The 21,954-nt window shown below is 40.6% G+C and overlaps 1 protein-coding gene across 5 annotated transcripts in view; it reads left to right on the forward strand.

The window, feature by feature from the left end:
• Positions 1–21,954, forward strand: part of greb1l (GREB1 like retinoic acid receptor coactivator) — a 42,106-nt gene that overhangs the window by 13,598 nt on the left and 6,554 nt on the right. The window contains exons 1-24 of one of the 5 annotated variants that reach the window (XM_044368644.1): positions 2,186–2,344; positions 4,612–4,723; positions 8,194–8,353; positions 9,102–9,275; positions 9,528–9,704; positions 9,922–10,098; positions 10,270–10,392; positions 11,654–11,776; positions 12,892–13,029; positions 13,159–13,284; positions 13,833–13,970; positions 14,530–14,715; positions 14,894–15,193; positions 15,319–15,447; positions 15,870–16,004; positions 16,414–16,614; positions 16,819–16,999; positions 17,577–17,766; positions 18,598–18,734; positions 18,935–19,277; positions 19,677–19,792; positions 20,138–20,370; positions 20,849–21,414; positions 21,797–21,896. In XM_044368644.1, coding sequence (XP_044224579.1) covers positions 8,197–8,353; positions 9,102–9,275; positions 9,528–9,704; positions 9,922–10,098; positions 10,270–10,392; positions 11,654–11,776; positions 12,892–13,029; positions 13,159–13,284; positions 13,833–13,970; positions 14,530–14,715; positions 14,894–15,193; positions 15,319–15,447; positions 15,870–16,004; positions 16,414–16,614; positions 16,819–16,999; positions 17,577–17,766; positions 18,598–18,734; positions 18,935–19,277; positions 19,677–19,792; positions 20,138–20,370; positions 20,849–21,414; positions 21,797–21,896 — 4,150 coding nt within the window. In that variant the 5' untranslated portion in view covers positions 2,186–2,344; positions 4,612–4,723; positions 8,194–8,196. Of the gene's footprint in view, positions 1–2,185; positions 2,345–4,611; positions 4,724–8,193; positions 8,354–9,101; positions 9,276–9,527; positions 9,705–9,921; positions 10,099–10,269; positions 10,393–11,653; positions 11,777–12,891; positions 13,030–13,158; positions 13,285–13,832; positions 13,971–14,529; positions 14,716–14,893; positions 15,194–15,318; positions 15,448–15,869; positions 16,005–16,413; positions 16,615–16,818; positions 17,000–17,576; positions 17,767–18,597; positions 18,735–18,934; positions 19,278–19,676; positions 19,793–20,137; positions 20,371–20,848; positions 21,415–21,796; positions 21,897–21,954 lie in introns of those variants that run through there. The other 4 variants (XM_044368648.1, XM_044368643.1, XM_044368647.1 and 1 more) reach the window with 4 other exon arrangements.

Consider the following 21,954-nt stretch of genomic DNA (forward strand, 5'->3'; position numbering starts at 1 on the left):
AAGAAAATGCTGGGTTTACTCATTATCTCCATCCTAAATGGGCTATTTAAGACCGGCCATGTCAAAGTCAGGGGCTTAGACATAAATCACATTGACAGCTCTTTTCCACCAGTTGAACTTGTGGCTGCATCGGTATCGCCGCAGATGGATCATTTGTAGGGATTTCACTTTTCTTACACCTGATAGCCAAAGATAGTCATCACTTAAAAATGTCAAATGTAATCTAAGGCTCCGCTTGATACTCACTGACATTTACCATGTGTGGTCTAAATCCGCAATAGCCAGACAAATTTCACAGTCAAACTCAAGCCCAATGTTTAGACAAATGTGGCTGATTGAGAGAAATGAGCGCATGAAAGTGCAGTGAGGACTAATGGAGGCCCTGATTGGCTCATGTCATGGTTTACAACTGTCCCTCACACTGACTTTGCCCTAATATAACCATTGGAGAGGAGGTGAGAAGAGCTGCACACGACTTGATTAAAACAACTGTTGACTGTGTCTGTGGTAATGAACTGGAACATCAGTCACACGGCTCAGCGAAGCAAGAAACCTGGGCCAGTAAAGTGAGGTGTTGATAATGAGAGTCTTTAATTAATACAACAGTTGTAACAACTGATGCCACCACTTATTTCAAACATTTCTTGTTATTATTATTTTGTGTTTTAAGTATGCATCTTCTTCATCTTCTTTGAAAGTATGCTCTCAAAGCGTGTAATTTTCACACCTAATTTGTGAAATCAAACATTGGCCTTTTTGTTATCATTTCTGCTCTAACTCTTAATCTAATCAACTTTTTGAGGAGAAATATTGGAATTAAAGTGAAAGCTATAAACTGTGTCATGGTAAATGTTGAGTGTATCTTCCCTGTCATCAAGTAGATGTGAGTCGGACCTACTATTTACTTGACAAATTCTTTACTTGACATTAATTAGTTGACAGGGAAACACACACATAGAAGCCATAAGGGGAGCTGTAAAATTCTGTACAATTCAAGGGAGCTGTACAGTTCATGGTTAAGGCCGCATTAAATGATTCAGTTGAAATATTAGTATTAGAAACATGGAGTTGAAGTCAAAATAACATCCTGGGAGTGACTGTTAGACTTGACAATCTGACAGTTGATTGTGTTTATGGAGGAAAAAGATTGAAGATTAAAAAAGTATTTGTTGATATTGGATTGTATGATATGTAATGGAGTGGCAGAATTTAGTCTATGAGTCTATTATTTCTCACATTTTGAAGGAATGTGAAGTAAATGTGACATTTCCTTCAGATGCAGTGAGGTTCCACATATCTAACTTCATTTGTTTTGCAGTGTCATCAGTCTTGAGTCTCTTTGGTTATTTCCCTCTCCCCTTGGTAATATCATGATAAGGTATAGCCTGGTGATCGCTAGGCTATAATGACTTAAAATCCCCAACATCTGCCAGCGCCTGTTGATTTGTGGTGCATTTCTGTTTATTTATTTTGACCAGATGAGCCCCTGGTATTTATAGCGGGAGTAAAAGCCCAGTGTGGGGTCAATCCCGGGCAAGGCTACAAGGACAAAATGCTCAAGCTGACCTGACATTCTTGTCCCCATTTTGCTGGTGACAGAGTCTCCTGTCTCTGAATTGGCCCCAATAAAAGTCGGGTGTGGCAACGAGGGACCGAACTGAGCTAGAGCGTGAGAGCAAAAGTTTGATTAACAGACCCCCCCCCCCCCCCGCCGCACCCCACCTTCTCCCCTTTTTTCGAAAAATGAAAACTTGACACAGTGCCCATGTTTTGGCGTGCTGGGGGTCACGCGTGGCAGAGTGCCGTGGCTGTGTGGCAGCGGGGAGATGCAGACCTTTCTCTTTGTTTCCCCCCCCCACAGCTCTGCAGGCCTCCAAGAGCATCTGTCACCACAGGGGGTCAGCAGGGCCAAGATGAATGAGCCCCCGGTGGATTCCCTCCCTCCTTGGCAAATGGCACAGGACAGAGGAGGGCATAGGGGACTAGGGGGAGGGGTCTGTTAGTGTGTGTGTGTGTGTGTGTGTGTGTGTGTTTGTTTGCATGTGAGTGAGAGAGAGAGAGAGAGAGAGAGAGAGAGAGAGAGAGGGAGGGCTTCTGCTGTACTGAGGGAAAGAGTGGGATTCCTAGTCCTTTCCATAGAGTATCATGACAAAGGTGACTTGAGACATACCAGAGAACAGTGAAACTCCACATGCTGCCTGGATATCATAACAAACTCTTTCCACAAGGATTTATCATCTAACATGGACTACCTTTGAAAAAAAAAAAACTGCCTTCATTCACATTTGGGATTTATTACATTTGGATTTTTAGGGTTCATCCACTGGTCGAGGAGTCATGGAAGGTACAGGAGAAGCTTTTGAAACTGCTTGCTGTGTGTCACATGTGGTATTCAGCCTGATGTGTAGCATTAATGAGATGGGCTTTTAGCACCTAATTTAGAGGCCACAAGAGATGTTTGTCTTTTTTTTTTTTTGTTTTCCTCATTTCTTACCCCCATCCCCCTTTCCTATATCTGATGGGCAGTGTCTTTTCATCACAGCTTTTCTAATGTTAAGAGTGTGCTGAGCTCTTTCCCGCATTTCAACTATTGGTATGGACCTTCACATGTTAAAGCATAACAATGAGGTGAAAACGGTTTAGATATTTATCAAATTTTCATTAACATTTCATCTACAGTTGATGACTCGGGTAAAAAGAAAAAGACTTAATTGGTGAATTGGTAGCTTGATAACACTTTAAAGTAAATCCTGGCTTAATTAATGTTAGTTGTCTGTACTTGCTGAGTTAAAAAATTTAGACAATGACCTCATGTCAAATTTAACATCTTCCTACCTCCTTTTTCTCTGATATTTACTGTAATATGGAAAACAGTAGATTGTTTTTTTTTACACATTCTTTTAAAAATGTGTTGGTTTTGATTTGAAGGATAAAGTTTGAATGTGAGGTTAAGCAAGTTAAATCCTGCCTCTCTCCCTCTATTGTTAACACTGCTGTGTAATTATGGAGAAACAAAAGAAGGGCTGCATGGAGAGAGAAAAAGAAAGAACAGGAATAATAGTGCAATTCAGTTGGTCAGTTAAATATTAAATGAATATTTCTATATTTACATTTTAATACTGTGCTGTATGATATATAACAAATATATAACAAATAGCCAGAGTATTTGATGATTTACAGTACCAGTCAAAAATACGGAAGCACTTTCTCATTCAAGTGAATAGAAGGTGTGTCCAAACTTTTGACTGGTGCTGTACTTCAGATGGGTGTGTGTGTTTGTGTGTGTGCATGCACATGCAGTTACACTTGCAACAAAGTAGTTACGTGACAAATGTGCGTGTCTTTAACTTAACCATCGCCTTGAATACTATCAGGCACCAAGTTAAGTAAACCAGCATCTCAACCTAAACATTCCCTCGAATGTCATTACTGGAAAAGCAGGACTTTAAATAAGCACCTCGAGCTTGACTTGTATTGGTGTCTAGATTTACGGCTCCTTCATCCTCATCTCAGGAGCCATCTGCGTCTCCTTCTGAGTCGTCTATACCTTTCACGACAAGATAAGCATCAAAATATTTCAAGACTCCTCTCCTTGGGTAATTAGCAGTGTCAGAGCTTTGGTTGAGATTCACATCCTTAGTGGAAACACCCAATGGAGGATTACGCATTAACTTCTGTTATGATACTTTAAACAGAACAGTACATTTCACATTATCAATACTACACTGAATTCTGATATCATTTTCTTCTTTTCGGTTGCTTGGAAGTAAAGGAGTATAGGTTTCTGTCGGACACATGACGTTTTTAAGTTTGATTACCTGTATCAAGCTGGCTAATCATTCACAAAATAAGTTCCAGCGTGGTCAGTTAATGCAAGTTGAAACGGCTTGTGTACACTTGCTATTTGCAGGACTTGGACCCGAGAACAGCAGCATACTTGCAGAATAGCAGCACACAGTCAGAAGTGGTGACGGGGTAGATTGTGACAGTCAGTCAGTGTTTTGAAGGGAACTTTGCTTCTGTCATATCAAAGCCATCAGAGTGAATAAACAATACTTTTGTCCAGGGGTCAAAGTAACTGGCAGATCTATTCAGAGCACTGTGGTTGTGTGTAGAGAGTGCAGCTACAAACTAAAACACCCAATTGTGTTTTATGAAAATAGCCCCAGGGCCACAGTATCATGTAACGCCTTTTTAGCCTCAGAATAGTGAGTACATATGTCACGGTTTGAGCCCCTCTCAGTGTCTGAGTGGTCATAAGTGCAACCATTCATTTTGTGAATGGGCATGCTCTCCGGACCGTGCCGACCTGCAGTATTTATAGCATACATGTTTCAGAAAATAGTCAAAGAGAAATATCTGTTTGGCTTTTCATACAATGGTACAGTACTTCAACATTGCTTTTTATCTTGGAAAAATAATCACTTGAACCAATAATTTTACCCATGAATAAATCCTCAAATCTAATTTTTTTGATGCAAGTGAAAAGAACTTAAACATCTTTGAGGAACGTCTTGTTGTCTTTCTTTTTTCAGCTGCTGTAAACTGTTTCATTTGTGTTGTGTTTGACAGTTTGTGAGCTAATCACAGATCTTCCTGCTCCTCCCTCAGGTCTCGAAGCACTGACAGAAATGTCTTTCCTGAAAGTTTCTGCCGAGTGGTAGTGACCCAGCATGTAGCAGAGGTGAACAAGTCCCTTCACGCCTGGGAACAATCCGACAACGTAAGCCGCCTTGTTTTTAATGCTCTGCTAATGTGTTATCTGTTTTTTGCAAAACAGCACTGGCTGAGACTGTAGTGGAAATTCAGCTGCTATTTGCATGTCTTGTGTTCTCATATTTTCTACTTCTTTGTCCTCTCGAATGCACCGAGAGAAGATTAGACTAGCTTGTTTTGACCTGGGGTCACATTCATGCAATCTGTTGATGCCACCCAGGAGCTGGGGAATAGCCTTGACTGACTGACCATCTGACTGCCTGAGAGGCAGTTTTAAAGTCACCACTCACCGATATGAACATCCCTTTTTAACCATTAGTCTTTGAACGTTAAACTGCTTCTTCCCGGTAGAGTCCACCCATTATGTTTGACCATCCATTAAGCGGACTGCAGCTGCTGACTCACCTGAAATACCCCTCTTGCCACTACAACTGACCTTAGCAACCACCTGAGTCACACCTCAGAAACATCCGTTAGGCGACCTCTGCCACAGTCACGCTTTGCTTTAAGTTGTGCAGGTGATAAAAGGTCATTCTCTGTGTTCACCTCCGGCCTGTGCGAGGTTAATGACAAATCTGTCCTCTGAGGCTTGAGGGTCAGCCAGCCAAAGAGGCCTCCGGAGCCTCTTTTGACTTCACAATCGAACAGGCAGCGGCTGCTTAAAAACACCCTCAGGCACTCATTTTTTTTTCTTTATTTTTTTTTAACCCATTCTGTTTTTCTTTCTCTGTGCAGTCACCTTCCTTCATCAGTTAAGCAAGAAATACTGTAGCTTCATTCTGTTAAGCTGCTTATCTCTTTGACAGCACAGTCAGGCACTGTTAATCTTGTCTTTTGTCTGGGTTGGTCAGATTCCTCCCCAGGAAGGTTGTTAGGTAAACAGAGGGTCTGGAACCTGTCCAGGCGTGGGCAAAATGAGACCTGGGAGGAGAAAGGCAGCTCCAACTTGATTCCCACCCTTCCCCTTATTGACAAAATAAAAAAGGTTCAGGGTATTTATATATATCAGATATTGAGTCACGGATTGACATTTTCACAGTAAAACTAACAGCAATCACAAGATTTAAATGCTGCCAAGTGTTTTCTTTTAATCCTGGATATGTTAAAACAAGCAAACACCTCCAAGTAGATATTTGAGATGAAGAATGTGTAAATGAAAATTGTTACTTTCATCACATTTCACAGATTTTGATTGTAAAATATATTAATCTAAATCATTCAATCTAAATTATTATTATTATTATTATTGTATTTAAAGGCACCTTTCATGACACTCAAGGTCAACCTGCATCATACAAGAACAAATAATACAATAAACAACAAGCAGTAATAAGACATAAGTACACTCATCAATAAAACATGCAGTAAACTCAATAGCTCAGTTTGGCATCTTTTTCAAGCAAAGATGCCAAACCTTCACTGGCTCCAGCCCCTTAATTGCAAAGCTTGGCTGCTTTTTTGTCATACTACATAATAATTAGCTGAATATTTTGGATTTGGACCCTTTTGTACCTTTGATCCAAACAAATGTATGAACGCTGTATTTAAAAACTGCTTTAGTAGAAACACAGGCAAATAAATGTGTGTATACACATGTTAAATCCAAGGCTAATGCTTGGTTTGGTTATCTGCCACACTGAGGTTAGTTGAATCATTACTAACCTCTGAAAACAAGTTTAGGTCACTTATATGAATTACATTTGCCAGAACCTGAGATACAACATGAGCATGTCATGTGAAGCCTGAACAGCTTCACAGGTCCTTAGTTAGACTTGAATGAGGAGTCTGAACTTTTACCAACAGCTGAAGCTCCACTTGGCTGCTTCAGTGTTGATGAACACTGATCTGCAATGTAGTCCAAGGACAAACATGGAGGGTATTTCAGGCCATTCTCATGTGTCAGGAAATCAGCCAAAACCTCCTTTATTTTCTTTTACTACTTCACATCCCAAACATACTCTTGATCATTAAAAAACGATCTAGTGACATGTTTTGACTAACTGAAAAATGGGAGTTTGAGTAATTTGAGGCAGCTCCACTGTATAAATTTATGTAAAAGGAAACATTAATGTAGCGTAGCTGTTGATCAGTGCTGTTTTCTCACCACATTTGGAGTTCATTTAGTCTCTCTTTCTTTCTCTAAGCTTCTGTCTTTCTCCCCCAGTCTACACCTTTCTGTCACTCTTTATTTCACCCCTCAGTTTCTTTCTCTCGCTCTGTTCTTTGAGACCACACGCTTTTAGCCTTCTGTCCAGCTGCCACCTGCCACCAGGGAGCCAGCCAACATCAGGCCCACACAGCCGACCCCAGCAGATGTCCCAGAGTGGACACTGGGGTGGAGGGGGCACGGGGGCAGAGCAGGCAGAGTGACACATCAGACAGAAGGAGAAAGACCCCCCAAAAAATAGGAAAAAAAGCCTTTGGCCTTGGCCATTATATTTGGGCTGACATAGAAGAGAAACTAAGTGTGTGGGGCTACAAGCGTATATATGCTGAGTGCGTGTGTGTGTTATTATTTGCAGTAGCTGCTGGTAAACCTTTTATAGAACAGGACAGATAATACCAGTTACAATCAGTACTATAGAGCTGCATTGATTAATATTATTTTCTATGTTAACCAATCAAATTGGGTTTTTTGGGGTTTTTTTGTCTGACCAACAGGCCAAAAAACAAATATAGTATCATATGAGACCAAAAAAAGCAGCAAACCTTTACATTTGGGAAGCTTGAACTAACAAATTTTATTGTTTTTGCTTGAAAATTAAAATTAAATTTCTCGCAATGTACTGATCATTTCAGGTCTTCACATTTCAGTGGGGTCAGACAGGGTCAAGGGTTTTATTGATTTGGTCATTTTCTAAAAAATCCTCTGAAATATAACTATACTATTTATTAGAGACCAATCACAGCTCCAGTTTGGGCAGCTCTGCCTTTTTTTTTGCAAGTCTCCGGTGTTCCTAACGCTGATTGATACCGAAGACAACATGGAGCAGCTCGGTTGCAAAGCTCAGTAATGTTCTCCTGTACAGTAATGTTGGACAGCTTTGTATTTTATGATCTAGCAGAGACACTTCCAGTGCAAAACATGTGCCCACTCTCTTTCACAAAACATGATTACTTCAGGTTTAAATGCACAGCACAGCCTGATAATATAAAACACATTCATCTAGTGTTTCTCTGGTGCTAAGGTCATTTAAAAGAGAAGAATCTGGCTGAAGGTCTTCTTATAGACAAGCACTGTTGAACTGATGTATCATTTTAAATGAAAAGATGATTACACAAGCCTACAGTGGCCTAACCCTTCAGAGATAAAGTTGTCCTTATATGAACAATGAATGCACTTGTATAAGACCCATGTTGCTCGTTTGTCTGTCTGTATCCTGCCATTCTTATATAAGGAACTAATCAATCAATGTGGATGAACAGTACTGTGATTGTGCAGCTTTTGCTTAGCATGCTGCTCTTTTCTCCCTACAGATAATGGGGAATTCATACGCCGGGCAGCTGAAGTCTGCTCGATTTGAAGAGGCTCTCCATAACTCTATTGAGGCATCTCTGCGATCTAGCAGTGGAGATCCACAGCCCATCTTCACACAGCTCTACCTGGAGCCGGAGCCGTATCCTGGTAACATGGACGGTAGGATCTTGATCAAGATCAGATTTATGTAAAGCAGTGATCACTGCAGTAGGATTATAGGAAAGACTTTTGTTTTTTTACACAAATACTGCTTGAAATGATTTAGATTCAGGTTGACTAAAACATAACATGTTTATGATCTTAAAGGCTGCAATAAAACTAGATGAAAGAATTTTTTTGAATTTTTTTCAATTGAAATGACTGAATGATGTCTGCCAATCACGTCTACATTACTAAGGATTTTTTTTTGTCATGCAACTCTGATTTAGATTTTATATTAAACTCCAATATTCATACCCATAACTAGACATGAGTTAAAGCTTTGGTCATATTGTTGTTTTAAACATAATACAGTAATGCTTTATTTTACAGCTCTGTAGTTTCCTAATAACTTCTTGGAAAGCTTAATCATAAGAACCACATTATTTGGTACTAACTATTAGCCGAATTTTAAAAAATCCTTGACAGAACGGCTCAATTTAAACCCAAATAAATATTCATTTATCATGCATTTATTAAATGTTGAATTATATGTTGAATTGCATGCTTATCTGTGGACAAAAGTCACATTGTTGCACTAACTAAAAGACTCTCTGACAATTAATTAGAATGTATTAATTAATTGGACATGCACCATATTGTCCCTAAAAGTAGTATCAAATTACGTACTTCTTTACATGGATCTTAGTTGGAATTTATTAGATATTTATGGGCCCATGAATGAAAATCTGATATATGTGTCCATCAGACATGAAGTCCAAAGCTGACCTCCATGGTGGTGAGCTGCCAGGCCACGAGCTGCTGAATGGCCACTCTTCCAACGATCTGGAGGAGCTGGAGGACGACGATGACTCAGACAGCAGCAGCCCTCCACTTCCCTACCTGCAGGGCCCTGCACCAGACGGCTGCTGCACACTGGACGGTAATTCCCACACCCACACACCTTTAAAAACTCAGCTCATATCTAACTAGTTGAGTCTCTTCCTCTTCTTCTTTTTATAAGGGAAAAAAAAGAAGAAAAAAATATTTAATCATTATAGAAAGTATGATTTTGTCATCTGTGTTTTTTCATCTCTTGGTAGACAAATCTATCCTAGTCCTGCTTTATTTCTTTAAATATCACAACTGACTGAGAGAAAAAAAACAAAAAAAAACAACCTTCCTTCCTCCTCAGGGTTCTGTCAGGCCGGTAAGGACCTCCGCCTGGTCTCCATAGCAACGGAGCCCATCGAAGTCCCAGCGGGCTTCGAGCTGGTCGGTGCCAAGTCCCCCAGCGTCCCCGAGCACATCCTGGTGTGTGCCGTGGACCGACGCTTTTTGCCTGACGAGAATGGGAAAAATGCACTTTTAGGTCAGTCTGAGATAAGAGTGAAGGAGACAGACAGCATCATCGAGTTTCTGGTGACATGAAGACACATTTTATACATTAGAAACAGCTTTTTTTTTAGGATATATCATTAGAAAATATTAGGTATTCATCATCCTATCCTATTACCCTTTTTGTTGAGCAGCCTGTACTGGTCATACACCGGACTGTCTAAAATTAATTTCATTTTAATTACTTCCAGGTTTTTCAGGAAACTGTGTGGGCTGTGGGGAAAAGGGTTTCAGATACTTCACAGAGTTTTCTAACCACATAAACCTGAAGTTATCCACCCAGCCCAAGAAGCAGAAGCACTTAAAATACTACCTGGTGAAGAATTCTCAGGGTGCTCTGTGCAAAGGACCCCTCATCTGCTGGAAAGGTAAAAAAAAAAAAAAACAGTCCCGAGCATCTCAGCTTTTCAAACCTGCATTCATATTACACATATTACACTACTGATTTATTTTCTAATGATGTTGTGCTGTTACATACTGTATGTCACAGTTATTACTCAATTCACTGTTGTTTATTCTATTTTTTTGTCATTTCTCAGACTGTAAAACCCGTCAGTTCTCCAGCAGTGCATCAACGTCCAAACCCAGCTCGTCCTCCTCTCTCAGCAGTAAAGAAAACGGAGGAACCAGCGGACACAGCTCGTCTCCCTTCTCCCTCTCAGGTGAGCCAGCATGCAGCACAGATGTTTGTGATCCAGTCCAGATGTTAATGATCCAGTTGAGGCTGACATGAAATAACTTCTAAGAAACATTCAAATAGTACCTTTAATGACTATCCTATATATATATATATATATATAATTTTTTTTTTTTTTTAAGATTCATTGTGTCAGGTGGTATATGCTGACAGGTTTATGTTGTTGCCATAGAGACAGGTCGTCCTGGCTAAGCCTTGAAATTTATTTGATGAGCATACTGAGGCTTGAATCACATACTGCATTCAGCTGTTTATGAGTCACTTCGTGATGAAGAGGCGGCTGTGTTGTTTGTGTTTCATCCCATTTTGTTGTGATGATGTTCTGACATATATTTTGGTAGCCTACTGATATTGTTATCAATATCAAAAAATCTCTTTAGTAGATTTGAATTATTGTTTTTACATTTATGAGCAGTAGTTGTTGCAGTATTGTTTGTTTGTTTATGTAATGTTTTTATACATTTATACATTTGAGCAGTTTCTGGCACTTTCATAATAGGTCATGCCAAATGGAAATTTAACAACGGTGAGTTGTAATAAAAGTCTGTTGAGATAAACCAGACGTTAAAATGTGATATGACAACAAGACAGATTCTGCTTCTGTTGAGGAGATGTTGTTCTCTCTCTGACCTCTCACAACAAGAGTGGCTGTTCCCTCTTTGATTGAAAGAAGCTCTGGGGCTTATGGTATTGATTTGTTCTGAACCTGGAAGCTGCCTGTCAGCAACGATCTCACACATTAATGTGTTAGACAGCTGAGCTGCTGGGCTCGTTGTTGATGTAACTGTTGCCGTATACTTCCTGACCTGCCCCCAAAGAGGTCGGTGACACTTACTTAGGAAACCAGGAGGTTAGACACTGTAATGTGCGCCTCTCCTGCTCTTTGCCAAATGAATGTTTATCCATCAATGTTTAATGAAAAGGACAGTTATGGTCTGTTTGTTATTGTGCAATGGGCGTTGGATATGTTAATATTTGACATTTGTTGTTGTATTTGAAGTTGCAGTTTGAGTTTTAAGCTATAATGAAGATTTTGTTGACAACACACTGCAACACTGTGCACCAGCATGGCACAGAGTTTATGAGTCTTTTATGTGGATATATAGATAGATAGATAGATAGATAGATAGATAGATAGATAGATAGATAGATAGATAGATAGATAGATATTTAGATGTGTTTTCTTATATATATCCTTGCATGATCATCTTTTGTTTTATCACCAGATTCTCCACCCACTAGAACGACGCAAGTGTCCTCGGTCTTCTTTGGGAGTCAAGACGTCGGCAGAGACTGCAGTTTCCTTAAACCTCTGGCCTCCACACCTGGAAACAAGACTCTACCAATAGGTGAAGCTTGTTTTCAGTACACTTGCACCTTCACGTTGTTTCATCACCTGATCGAATTATTTCCCTTCTATATTATGCTTATTATATATTACTAAACTTTATTATTAACCTTCCCAGATAGATGATAACAAAGATGATACACTACATATATTTTAGTCCTGCTCCTATGTTCGTAGTAGCATCCAGGCTTTGACAGTGGCATTTGCAAGGATTTAGATGCTGATAAGTTTTTGCCTTTATGTGAGTGACGCTTAAATGGCCTTGCCCTTATCCTGAAAAAGGTTGCTTAGCTACAGTTTTACGTGGTTCAGCATAAGGCAGACGGAGCCGTCGCTGACCATGGAGCCAAGATTAACCTCTGCTATGGCCTGTTTAGATGCACACAAACAAACACACACACACAAACACACACACATAGCATGCATGCACAAACACATGCATGTGTGAGTGCTAGTATTTACACACCAATCAATACTGAAGGAAGGAATGCTGTAATGACTTTTCAAGGCCTTGCTATCCATTAGCCCTTTTACAAGGTTGTGATATTGACAAGCATATGCTACACATGCCAATCAATGTTTTAGTATATTGCATACACAGTGAATATGAGATTGGAAAAATTGGGTCTTTGGCAATAGACGTATATAGATGTATTGCAAATCGATAAGCCAATGTCAGTACTGACTCATTTTTATGTATTGCTCAGTCTCTGCAGACAGTCACACTTGGGAAAATATATTTATATGTACTGTATATAATATTTCTATGTTTTTATTTTATCATTATTTAATTATATTTCCATAATCATTAAATATCTACAGTATGTCTACAGTACAGACAATAAAGTTAAATATATATGTCTTGTATTCAGATTCAAAGGGCTTTATTTTCAGGGTCATAATCATATACAGTATTGCCAAAGTACTTAACATATATAATACATCTCAGAAGAGGGAAAAGTGAAAAGAAAGAAAATAAATAGTATGTATGTACTGTAATGTACTGTATATATATATATATGTGTGTGTGTGTGTGTGTGTGTGTGTGTGTTTGTGTATATATATGTATCTTATCTTTGTAAATCTGTGTGTTTATGTGCATGTGTGTGTTTCCAGTGCCCACAGCTCTAAGGGTGAACGGGCCGACTAATGGCCTGGGTGTTGATGGACGTCCTCCATTACTGAGTCCTTCCCAGGTCTCCTTAGGGCCTCAAGGTCAGGGGTATCGCACTGCTGACTTGGGAGACAGTCCAGGTAATGCTCTCCCTTCTCCTGAACAGACAGTTAGAGGCACAATATGTGTTATACTATGTTCATGCTCAATTTTTTTTGAGTGCTCAAATGTTCTATTATGATGTTTTCTGTTTCTGTTTTGATGTCCAGTGTCCTCGGCCATGAACTCTGGTCCTCCAAAGAAGCGCCACCGGAGCTGGCATCCCAGTTCACTGGTGCCTGTCCCACCGACAGCCGTCCCTGTGCCAGCCATCCGGCCAATAGTTTGTTCTCCAGGTCAGTTCATGAACCCTATCAAGATGGCTCTTAGAGCCATAATGTATTCAACATGAGTCAGTGTGAGCTGTGTTGTAAATTGACCCTCTTATTTTGTCTCATTTTTTGCTCATTTTGCTGTCTGTGCGTATGTGTGTGTGTGTGAGTGTGTGAAGTGTGTGTCTGTGCTCTTAGGAGTGTAGACTTTGTTGTTTATAGCCCCCCCTCCCTCCAGTTTGGGGATGAGAAAACCTCATCCCTGACGTTCTGTGGTTGTTAGGGATGATTCACTCTACATCTCCATGGAGATAGAGCTGGAGAGTTTGTTGTAGAAATGATTAAAACATAAAAAAAAGCTGCCACATCATGTAATTGTGGTTATATATACCACCATCATTGCAAATAAATTGCCTATCCTGTTTTATTTTCTTCCAATTGCAAAATGGCCACAATACAGCAGCTACAGTTCTAATCAGTTTTCTTTAAAACTTAAGCGAAGCTGCAATTTAGCTGTAAGTAACTGCTAACTAATCCCACTACTGACATGTCACTCTTTTATTTATGACCAGGTTCTGTATTAGGAGTGTCCTCTCCTCAGCCACCAGTGGCAGGGGTCATTCAACCCCAACCTGTCACCGCTGGAGAGACGGTCATCGTCCCCGACAACCTGCTTAACTCTTCAGGAGTTCGCCCCGTCATCCTCATTGGTACAAGATTCTTTCAGTGATGTGTTACGTGCAAAATAAGCATCATTCTGCATATAAATAATGTTAATTCATGTCAGAAAAAAGGGAATCAGAGTCTGTTTTACCTCCAAGTAGAATAAAGTAAATTAATATTGTTCTAGTTATCCAGGTGATGATTATCAGGACCACCATTAGAAGCACAGAAGTTATACAGTCTTTTCAGAAAAGTAGAAAAGTAGTTTGCTTTTTTCTACAAAAGACTTTGTGGTACTTCTTACTTTGACGTTTCAAATCTAAAGGCTGGTTGAACTCTATTTCAGTAAATGAAAACCCACCTAAACTGAGTTCAGGCGGGTTTACTGTGCATTATTTTCCCCTTGTAGCATTACATATAGCACTCATTCAACAAAGAGCAGTAATATTGTAAAAAATACAAAGTAAACAGAAAATTATTATATATACGTAGTGAAAACAGATATCCATATTTCCCTTTCCTATGAGACACATGGAGACTCTTGTTGTTGTTGTTACTTGTTGACAGTATATTTCAGTTGTATCTAATGATGACTTTTCTTTTCAGGGCATGGCACTTTACCTTATTTCTATGGGAACGTCGGGGATATAGTGGTGAGCCCCCTGCTGGTCAGCTGCTATAAAAGCGGCCAGCTGACAGAGAAAACCTTGGAGACTTTGGGCCTCAACAGCAGCCAGCTACTCAGTGTGGAGACAATGATTCTGCTCACTTTGCAGTATCTTGCACGTTTAGGTAAGCAGTAAATACATTCCGTCATGTGTGTTTTTACTTAAATGTTGCATGTTAACTGTTAGTAAGCACACAGGTTAGTGAGGTAGATTGACCGTCGAGATTCTGTGTCTTAATCAAACACAGAAATATCCCTAGCAAAACAAATATCTAAATTTGGTGTACGTGATTTTTCTTGCAGGCTCGGAGCAGATTCCCCTGAGGGAGGAGCTGGAACAGATTGTTTTGAAAGCCATGCTTTGCTGTCCCGGGGGTCCCGCCATCTCCCCGTCCCAGCTGCCCTGGTTGGCTCGGCTGGAAGCCAGCGTCTCTGGGGGCAGTGTCCAAGTAGTGGTTACTCATAACTCTTTGGGAGAGGGTATTTCTGAATCACTGCGTTCTCTCAGTGAGGCTCCTCACCACCAGCAATGCCTGCCCACATATGTAGTCATCATATGTGCCTCTAAAATGAGCGGCAACGAGTTCTGCGTGCTGGTTTTAAGTAAGTTTTTCAGCCTGGCTGCTCCACTTCAGTATCTGGATTGATCTTATTACTTTGACTGAATTGTACAAGATATGTATGATGATCTGGCTGTAATGTAATCTAAACATATGTGTTGGATACAGGAAAGTATCAAGCGCGGGCCTTGGCTGAGGGCATGCTGACAACCAACGAATTTCTGAAAGAAATCAGCTATGAGCTCATTACAGGGAAAGTCAGTATCTTGGCGTCTCACTTCAAAACCACATCGCTAGGTAAGCTCCATTCTATCTATTCTGTGTTTGTTGTCTGATGAAGGAAAAAATCAAATAGGAAGAAATTAAATCACCAATATTCAATAGTCCTAGATAGTTGATAAAAGTAGCATCACTTTGTTACTTTAAATTTGCCATCATCTGTCTTATTTTAGGGCTGTGAATCATTATGTCCGAGTATGTAGTCATATGCAGATATTTACATTTTTTACAGGCAGCAAAACAGTTATCACTCATCAACTGCAGAATAATATATATACATCCCAATATAACTTCTGTAATCTGTAATCACAATTGAATAATATCAAGGAAACTTAGTGAGTCATGATGCTGCTACTATTTTTAAAGATGTAATAACTGTGTTTGTGTCTGAGACAATAGTGAGGTCGTGTGTGTGACTATGCCGTAATGCTTTCTTTTAGGGGACAATCTGGACAAGCAGCTGGTGCGATATCAGCGTAGACGGAAGGGCCAGGTCATCCAGCCCTTCCAGGGCGATGTCACTGACCACATCCACTCCCAGGAGGCTGCCAGCATGTCACCACCCTCAGACAGAGGTTAGACTGCTCTCTAACTGCACTGCTTGGCTTCTTTTGCTGGAGGCTGGTTAAACTGTTTTGTTTTCAGAGTTTTTAATCAGTCAAAACAACATTTCACTTATAGACAAATGTAAGCAAGATTATCAGCAAGGCATCAAAATGTTACTGAATCAATATGTTGCTGACCACTGTGGTGATTTATCTAAACCAATCATTTTACTGTTTTACTGTTTGTCTTCATTCCGACTGTACTGGTTGGCAGCAAATGTGACGGTTATCTTTTTCAGTGGTAGCAATATTCTCCATATTCAAACCAGCAGAATTATTTGAGGTTTACTGTGGTTAAAATGTATGTTTTCCATTATATTGACAACTACTGTAAATTGATGTTATGTTCTTGGTTTTCTCCTTTTTTGTTTCCCTGTAGCAGAGCTGCTAAGTAACGTCTTCCAGATCTATCCGGCCCAGCTGACTGTGGCACGGAGCCTCCTCTCTCAAGTTTGCTCCATTGCTGACTCAGGAACCCAAAACCTCGACTTGGGGCGCTTTAGTAAAGTAGACTTCCTTGTTTTGGTCCCGCCCTCTCACATTCTGGTACACCAGACGGCACAGCGCATCCGACAATCAGGTATGTGCCCCCAGCACAGAACATCTGCATGATTTAAGATGATTTTTGATTCCCTACCAAGGACTAAGGGTTGACTGTTCCACAACTTAAGTTTTGTTTCAGTAAGTTGTGACTAAAAGATTCTATGAAACAGTTGAGTCTCATCCAAATTCATTAATTATTACTTGTTTGTTTTTTTTGTTTTGTTTTGTTTTTTTTGCACAGGAGTGCTCGTGGACCTGGGTATTGAAGAAGCCTCCTTAGCCCACCAGAAACCCGACAAGTATGTGGTGCGTCTGGACGGTGACGTCCACGCCAAGATGGAAGCCTTCATGAGAAAAGTCAAACAGAACCCGTACACCTTGTTTGTCCTCATCCATGACAACTCGCATGTCGACCTCACAAGGTAAGACGACACACATAGAAACACGTTTTCTCTGCTGATAATGTGAAAAGAAGAGTTGTTATGGCTGCAAATCTGGCCTTGTCCTGATTAAAATTGAAAGAGGAGAACAACTGTGAGCAAGTGGGAACAAATACAGAACACAATCTATACCTTGAATTTTGCTCAAATGTAGGTCAGATCATTTGAGATCTCCATTTTTTATTTATTGTTGTCATAGTTGGTTCTAAGTGATGTTTATTTTTCCTTTTCTGTTGATGCATTTTGACATTTATCTATTCAGTGATGGTTGCTACTGCTGCTCATGCCAAGATCCTGTTTGTTCCAAGCAAACTACTGTTTTCCCTGCCAGAAACATAAAATAGATCACTTCCTGTTTTCCAGAGGATTTTTCTTGGGAACAACCTACAACACACTGAGCAGTTTTAAGCAAATGTAAAAGCCTTCCTGAACCATGTCCTGAATCAAGTTGTTATTTGTGTCCTTTGCTAATGTGGTATGACAAGTATGTAACATGTTATAAACAACTATTGTAAGATCTGCACATTTCAAACACTTTGCCCTACCTCTTCCTCTCCAGTGCACTGTCAGGCTCTGTGTGCCACGGGGAGCTGCAGGGTCTGGCTGACCGGGTGGTGAACTGCCAGGAAGTCTTGGATGCGATGAACCTACTTGTCTTGCAGGTCAGCTGCTTCCCCTACACCCTGCAGACCCACCAGTCCCGCATCAGCATCCACAACGAGGTTCATTGGCCCTCCAATGAAAGTCTGGTGAGTATTATTAGTCCAATGGATTTTGTTGTATACTAAGAGCCCAATAAGTTGTTGTTAAAGGGTGTCAAAGGAATAAAAATACTACTTTCTTGTGTGTTGTTAAAAATCAAACATCACACAACTTTAAAGAGATATAGTTTGGTGAAAGTCATGCAGATATTTCAGCTCTAAATGTTGTTAAATTTCAATGTTTTGCAGCATGCAGAGGTCTGTAACAGTTGTGGTTTAGCTGCTCCACCTGGTGGACTTAAAATGCACTTACAAAAATAAATGAAATATGACTTTCTGTAGATATTGTCCATCTTTTACACTTTAACCATGTGATGCTACTGAGTCTTCAAAAATATTTAGTTTTGGTTTTAGGTTACTGTTTGTGTGGTGATAATTATATTTATATTTAATGCATAAACAGAATTTAGGTTTGGCTTAATGATACTGTGTGTAAGCTGAACACTGTTCTTTATCACAGAAGCATATAACAGATTCAGGTCTTTAAGATTTGATTTTTCCTGCTGCAGAAAAGTGTAAGGGTGTTCTTTATTTGTTATTCTAATCAATATATTGACCTGAGTTTACAGCAGCCCTACATAACATTTAAATATCCTTTGGATGACCTTAATTTTAGCAGTGATTCCCAAAACTGGAATCAGGATCCCGGGCCCTCTAAGGGGAAGTTAGGATAAGGCTCACATATGTATTTGCATAATAAATTAGCTCTGCTTTTCAACACTCTGAATTTGGTGCAGTAGTAATGGTGTGGACATTTGGTGTGCAGGTTCGTCTCTTCTGTGTATTCACACTCAGTCATGTTGCATGGTTTTCTTCCAGCAGGGGGAGCAGTTCCCTAATGAGTTGGTCTACTTTGGCCTGAGGGACTACAGCAGCTCCCTGCAGTGGGGCGTGGCCAGCCCCATTCTGCGTTGTGATGATGCGTTTGAGAAGATGGTCCACACTCTGCTGGAAAGGTGAGTAATGGAGTCAATAAAGAGTTGACATCAAATATTTTAGATAGCTCCTTCTGTCTTTTTTTAGTGGCATTTAGTCAAAAGTTCCAGATGTTACAATTACGTTCAGAAACTTGTCACAAATGTTCCCAACATTATAAGAAATATCGTCATCAGCTAAAAACAAACCAAATAACAAACTCTCTTATTTCTTATCCTAGACATCCCCACCTACACAGCATGGTGATCCGCAGCTACCTCCTGATTCAGCAGTACACTGAGGCCATGATGGCCCTGACCTCCTCCCCATCCCTGAGAGACCACATAACCCCAGAGACTCTGGCCATGGTAGAGGACCTGATCAATGCCCCAAGCAGAGAGGGCTCTCAGGGCCGGGGCCACATGCTGCTTGTCCGCGTCCCCTCACTACAGCTGGCCATGCTGGCCCGCGAGCGGCTAGAGGACGTGAGGGACAAGCTGGGCCTCCAGCTGTGCTTCGCTGTGCTGCTGGGAAGCCCCGCCTCCGAGCTCAACCTGCCCAGAAACTTCACCAGCCGCCTCAGGGTGAGTGACGTGAAAGCCAGAGTCGCATGAGTCTTTTCTTTTGATAATTTTTTCTCCTTAACATTTTAAATATTTATACAAATTTACTGTCAAGCAAGATGCGTTCAGGGAATCACATCCACACGTGTAACACTCAAGTTCATCAATGTTTGAATAAATATCATTGTTTTGACTTTATTCTCAAAATTTGCTTATTTTTCTCAGACTTCTGACCTTAATCTCTGATCATCTTTTCTTAAACTATCAATTTTTTTCTTGAAACTTGCTGTTCTTATTTGCACCTTCTATCCACACAAACTTCATTTTAACCATCATGAGACACCAAAAATCTCATTAGCTCAGTAGATCTTTTGACCTGTAAAGTTATTAAAGTAATTGCGTGTTGTGTTTTGCTTGCAGGCATGGCGAGGCTGTGAGAACGAAGACTGGGTACCGCACACTTATGAGGATCTGGAAGGACTGCCCTGCATTGTCATCCTCACGGGAAAAGACCCTCTTGGAGAGACTTTCCCCAGGTAATCGCTTACTTCACAATACCCTGCTGATCTTTTCATGGAGAGTATAGAATGATTCCTTTTGACTCATCTGTAATTCCTCTACAAGAGAGGTCCAGTTACTTTTGGTCGTGCACCCGCTGTGTCAGATCTGTATCGTGTGTCAGCATCAATAAACTGAATTAGATTTATAGCAAAACCATCGAATTTAGTAATTCAGTTTCAATTTCTAACATATCTTGGGCATCCTGATGGTGTATTATTTACAAATAAATGCATTTTGGCTTTAAATGTTTTCTTAAAATTCATGATCTGTAATTATATTTCATTTTCTGAATGACAATCTTTACATTTTTGCCCTTCTAGGTCTCTGAAATATAGTGACTTGCGTCTAATTGACTCCAGCTACTTGACTCGCACAGCCCTGGAGCAGGAGGTGGGTCTGGCCTGCACCTATGTGTCCATGGGTGTGGTCCAGGAGCCTAAGAAGGCAATGGTCCCTCGGGAATCAGACGGAGAGAAGGCCACCACCAGCTTGAATGATGGAGATGAGCTGGAAAGACCTCAGAGCAATGGCAGTGCAGCAACCAGAACCTCTGGTGAGTCCCTGATCTCAGTGAGATACTGAATCTTAAGATTAAAGATGCAAACACAAGTGGCAAAAAGTTAGCTTCTGCGAGTCTGTAAACTGCTTTTTACATTATATACAACTGGGAAAAAAACTGGAAGAGAGCTACTGTTGTTCCACTGACATATCAACTGTTCACATTAACTTGCCTCACTGGAAAGCAGATAAGTCAGTATGCAAAGCTGTTAAATGTGGGACTGAGTGTGTAGAAGTAGCAAGTAGCAGCATCATCATTGCAACATGAAAGAGAAGGTTTTATAGGAAATCTGGTCTTAATTTGAAGAAATAACTGTGTGTAGTCATCTCATCTGTTATCACAGTCGTTTAAAGTAATCATACCAAATTATTACATTTTGTATAAATTAAAAGCTTAATACTTTGTACCTGTAAGTGATATCTTGCAAGTTCACTTTATGTGTATTAATTATTCACATTTTACTCTCCTTCAGGCTCTTTGGCAGAGAATGGCGTCAGTTCATCTGATGTTGCCGACTCTTTCCAGAAGCCCTCAACCTCTACCTGCCCACCTGAAGGTGCCGTCACCTCGGACGTGGGCACAGTGACACAAGGCTTCAAGCAGGAGTGCGATTCCCTTGGAAGCCAGCTCTCCTCCAACCCTTCCAAAACCTCCAAGGCCCCTCCGTCCCTTTACTCCAGCTCCTCCTCTTCCTCCCTCTCCCCGTCTTCCTCTTCCACCCAGAGGCCCAGCCAGTCCACACAGTGCGGTCGAGAACCGAGGCCCGCCCGAGTGTCACCGCGGACGGTCATCATGTCACGCGCGGCGTACAACCTGCTGTCAGGGGAGTCGGGGAGCCAGCTGAACTCCTTCTCCCTGCTGCCTCATGCGGACGTGGCCTGGAGCAGCCCGCTGAGGCCCCTGATCACTCACGACCTCCAGAGGGCAGAGCAGAGCGTGTACTACCGTCAGTGGACCATCGCCAGGCAGCATCACGCAGATTATGAAGCTCCGCCTGTGCCGCATCCACGACGGCTGCTACTCAGTGGACCCCCACAGGTAACAAAACTAAAGAACTACTTCTTCCACAAGTACATATTCTGGATGACTGCATCTTGTATCACCATATATGTGTATTACATAAGATTATATTTATAAGGGAATATTTTGAAAAACAGAAAATATCTGCTGTTCACATATAGAGAAGAGTGAAAAGACAATGAAAGACAAACAAAAAGGAAAATTATATTAATTAAAACCCAGATTTCCTATTAGAAACAGCCAGTAAAAGAACATAGTACTTATTCTTGGCCTAAAATGACAAAATGCCTGAATATTATTGTGGAATTTATCAATTAAATCAAGCTGTATTTATTTATGCATCTCTGGATGTTAAGTGTTATTCCAACATAACAAGGATTATTTTTTTGTCCTTTTCTAGGTGGGAAAAACAGGTGCCTACCTGCAGTTTCTCCGTATCCTATTTCGAATGCTCATCAAACTGTTGGAGGTAGATGTGTATGATGAGGAGGAGGAAGAAGGTGAGGATTATTGGGACTTAACTGTTTCATTTGTTTGGATTCATTATTTTGGACATGT

The sequence above is a fragment of the Thunnus albacares genome, chromosome 12 (assembly GCF_914725855.1).
Source record: "Thunnus albacares chromosome 12, fThuAlb1.1, whole genome shotgun sequence".
Lineage (NCBI taxonomy): Eukaryota > Metazoa > Chordata > Actinopteri > Scombriformes > Scombridae > Thunnus > Thunnus albacares.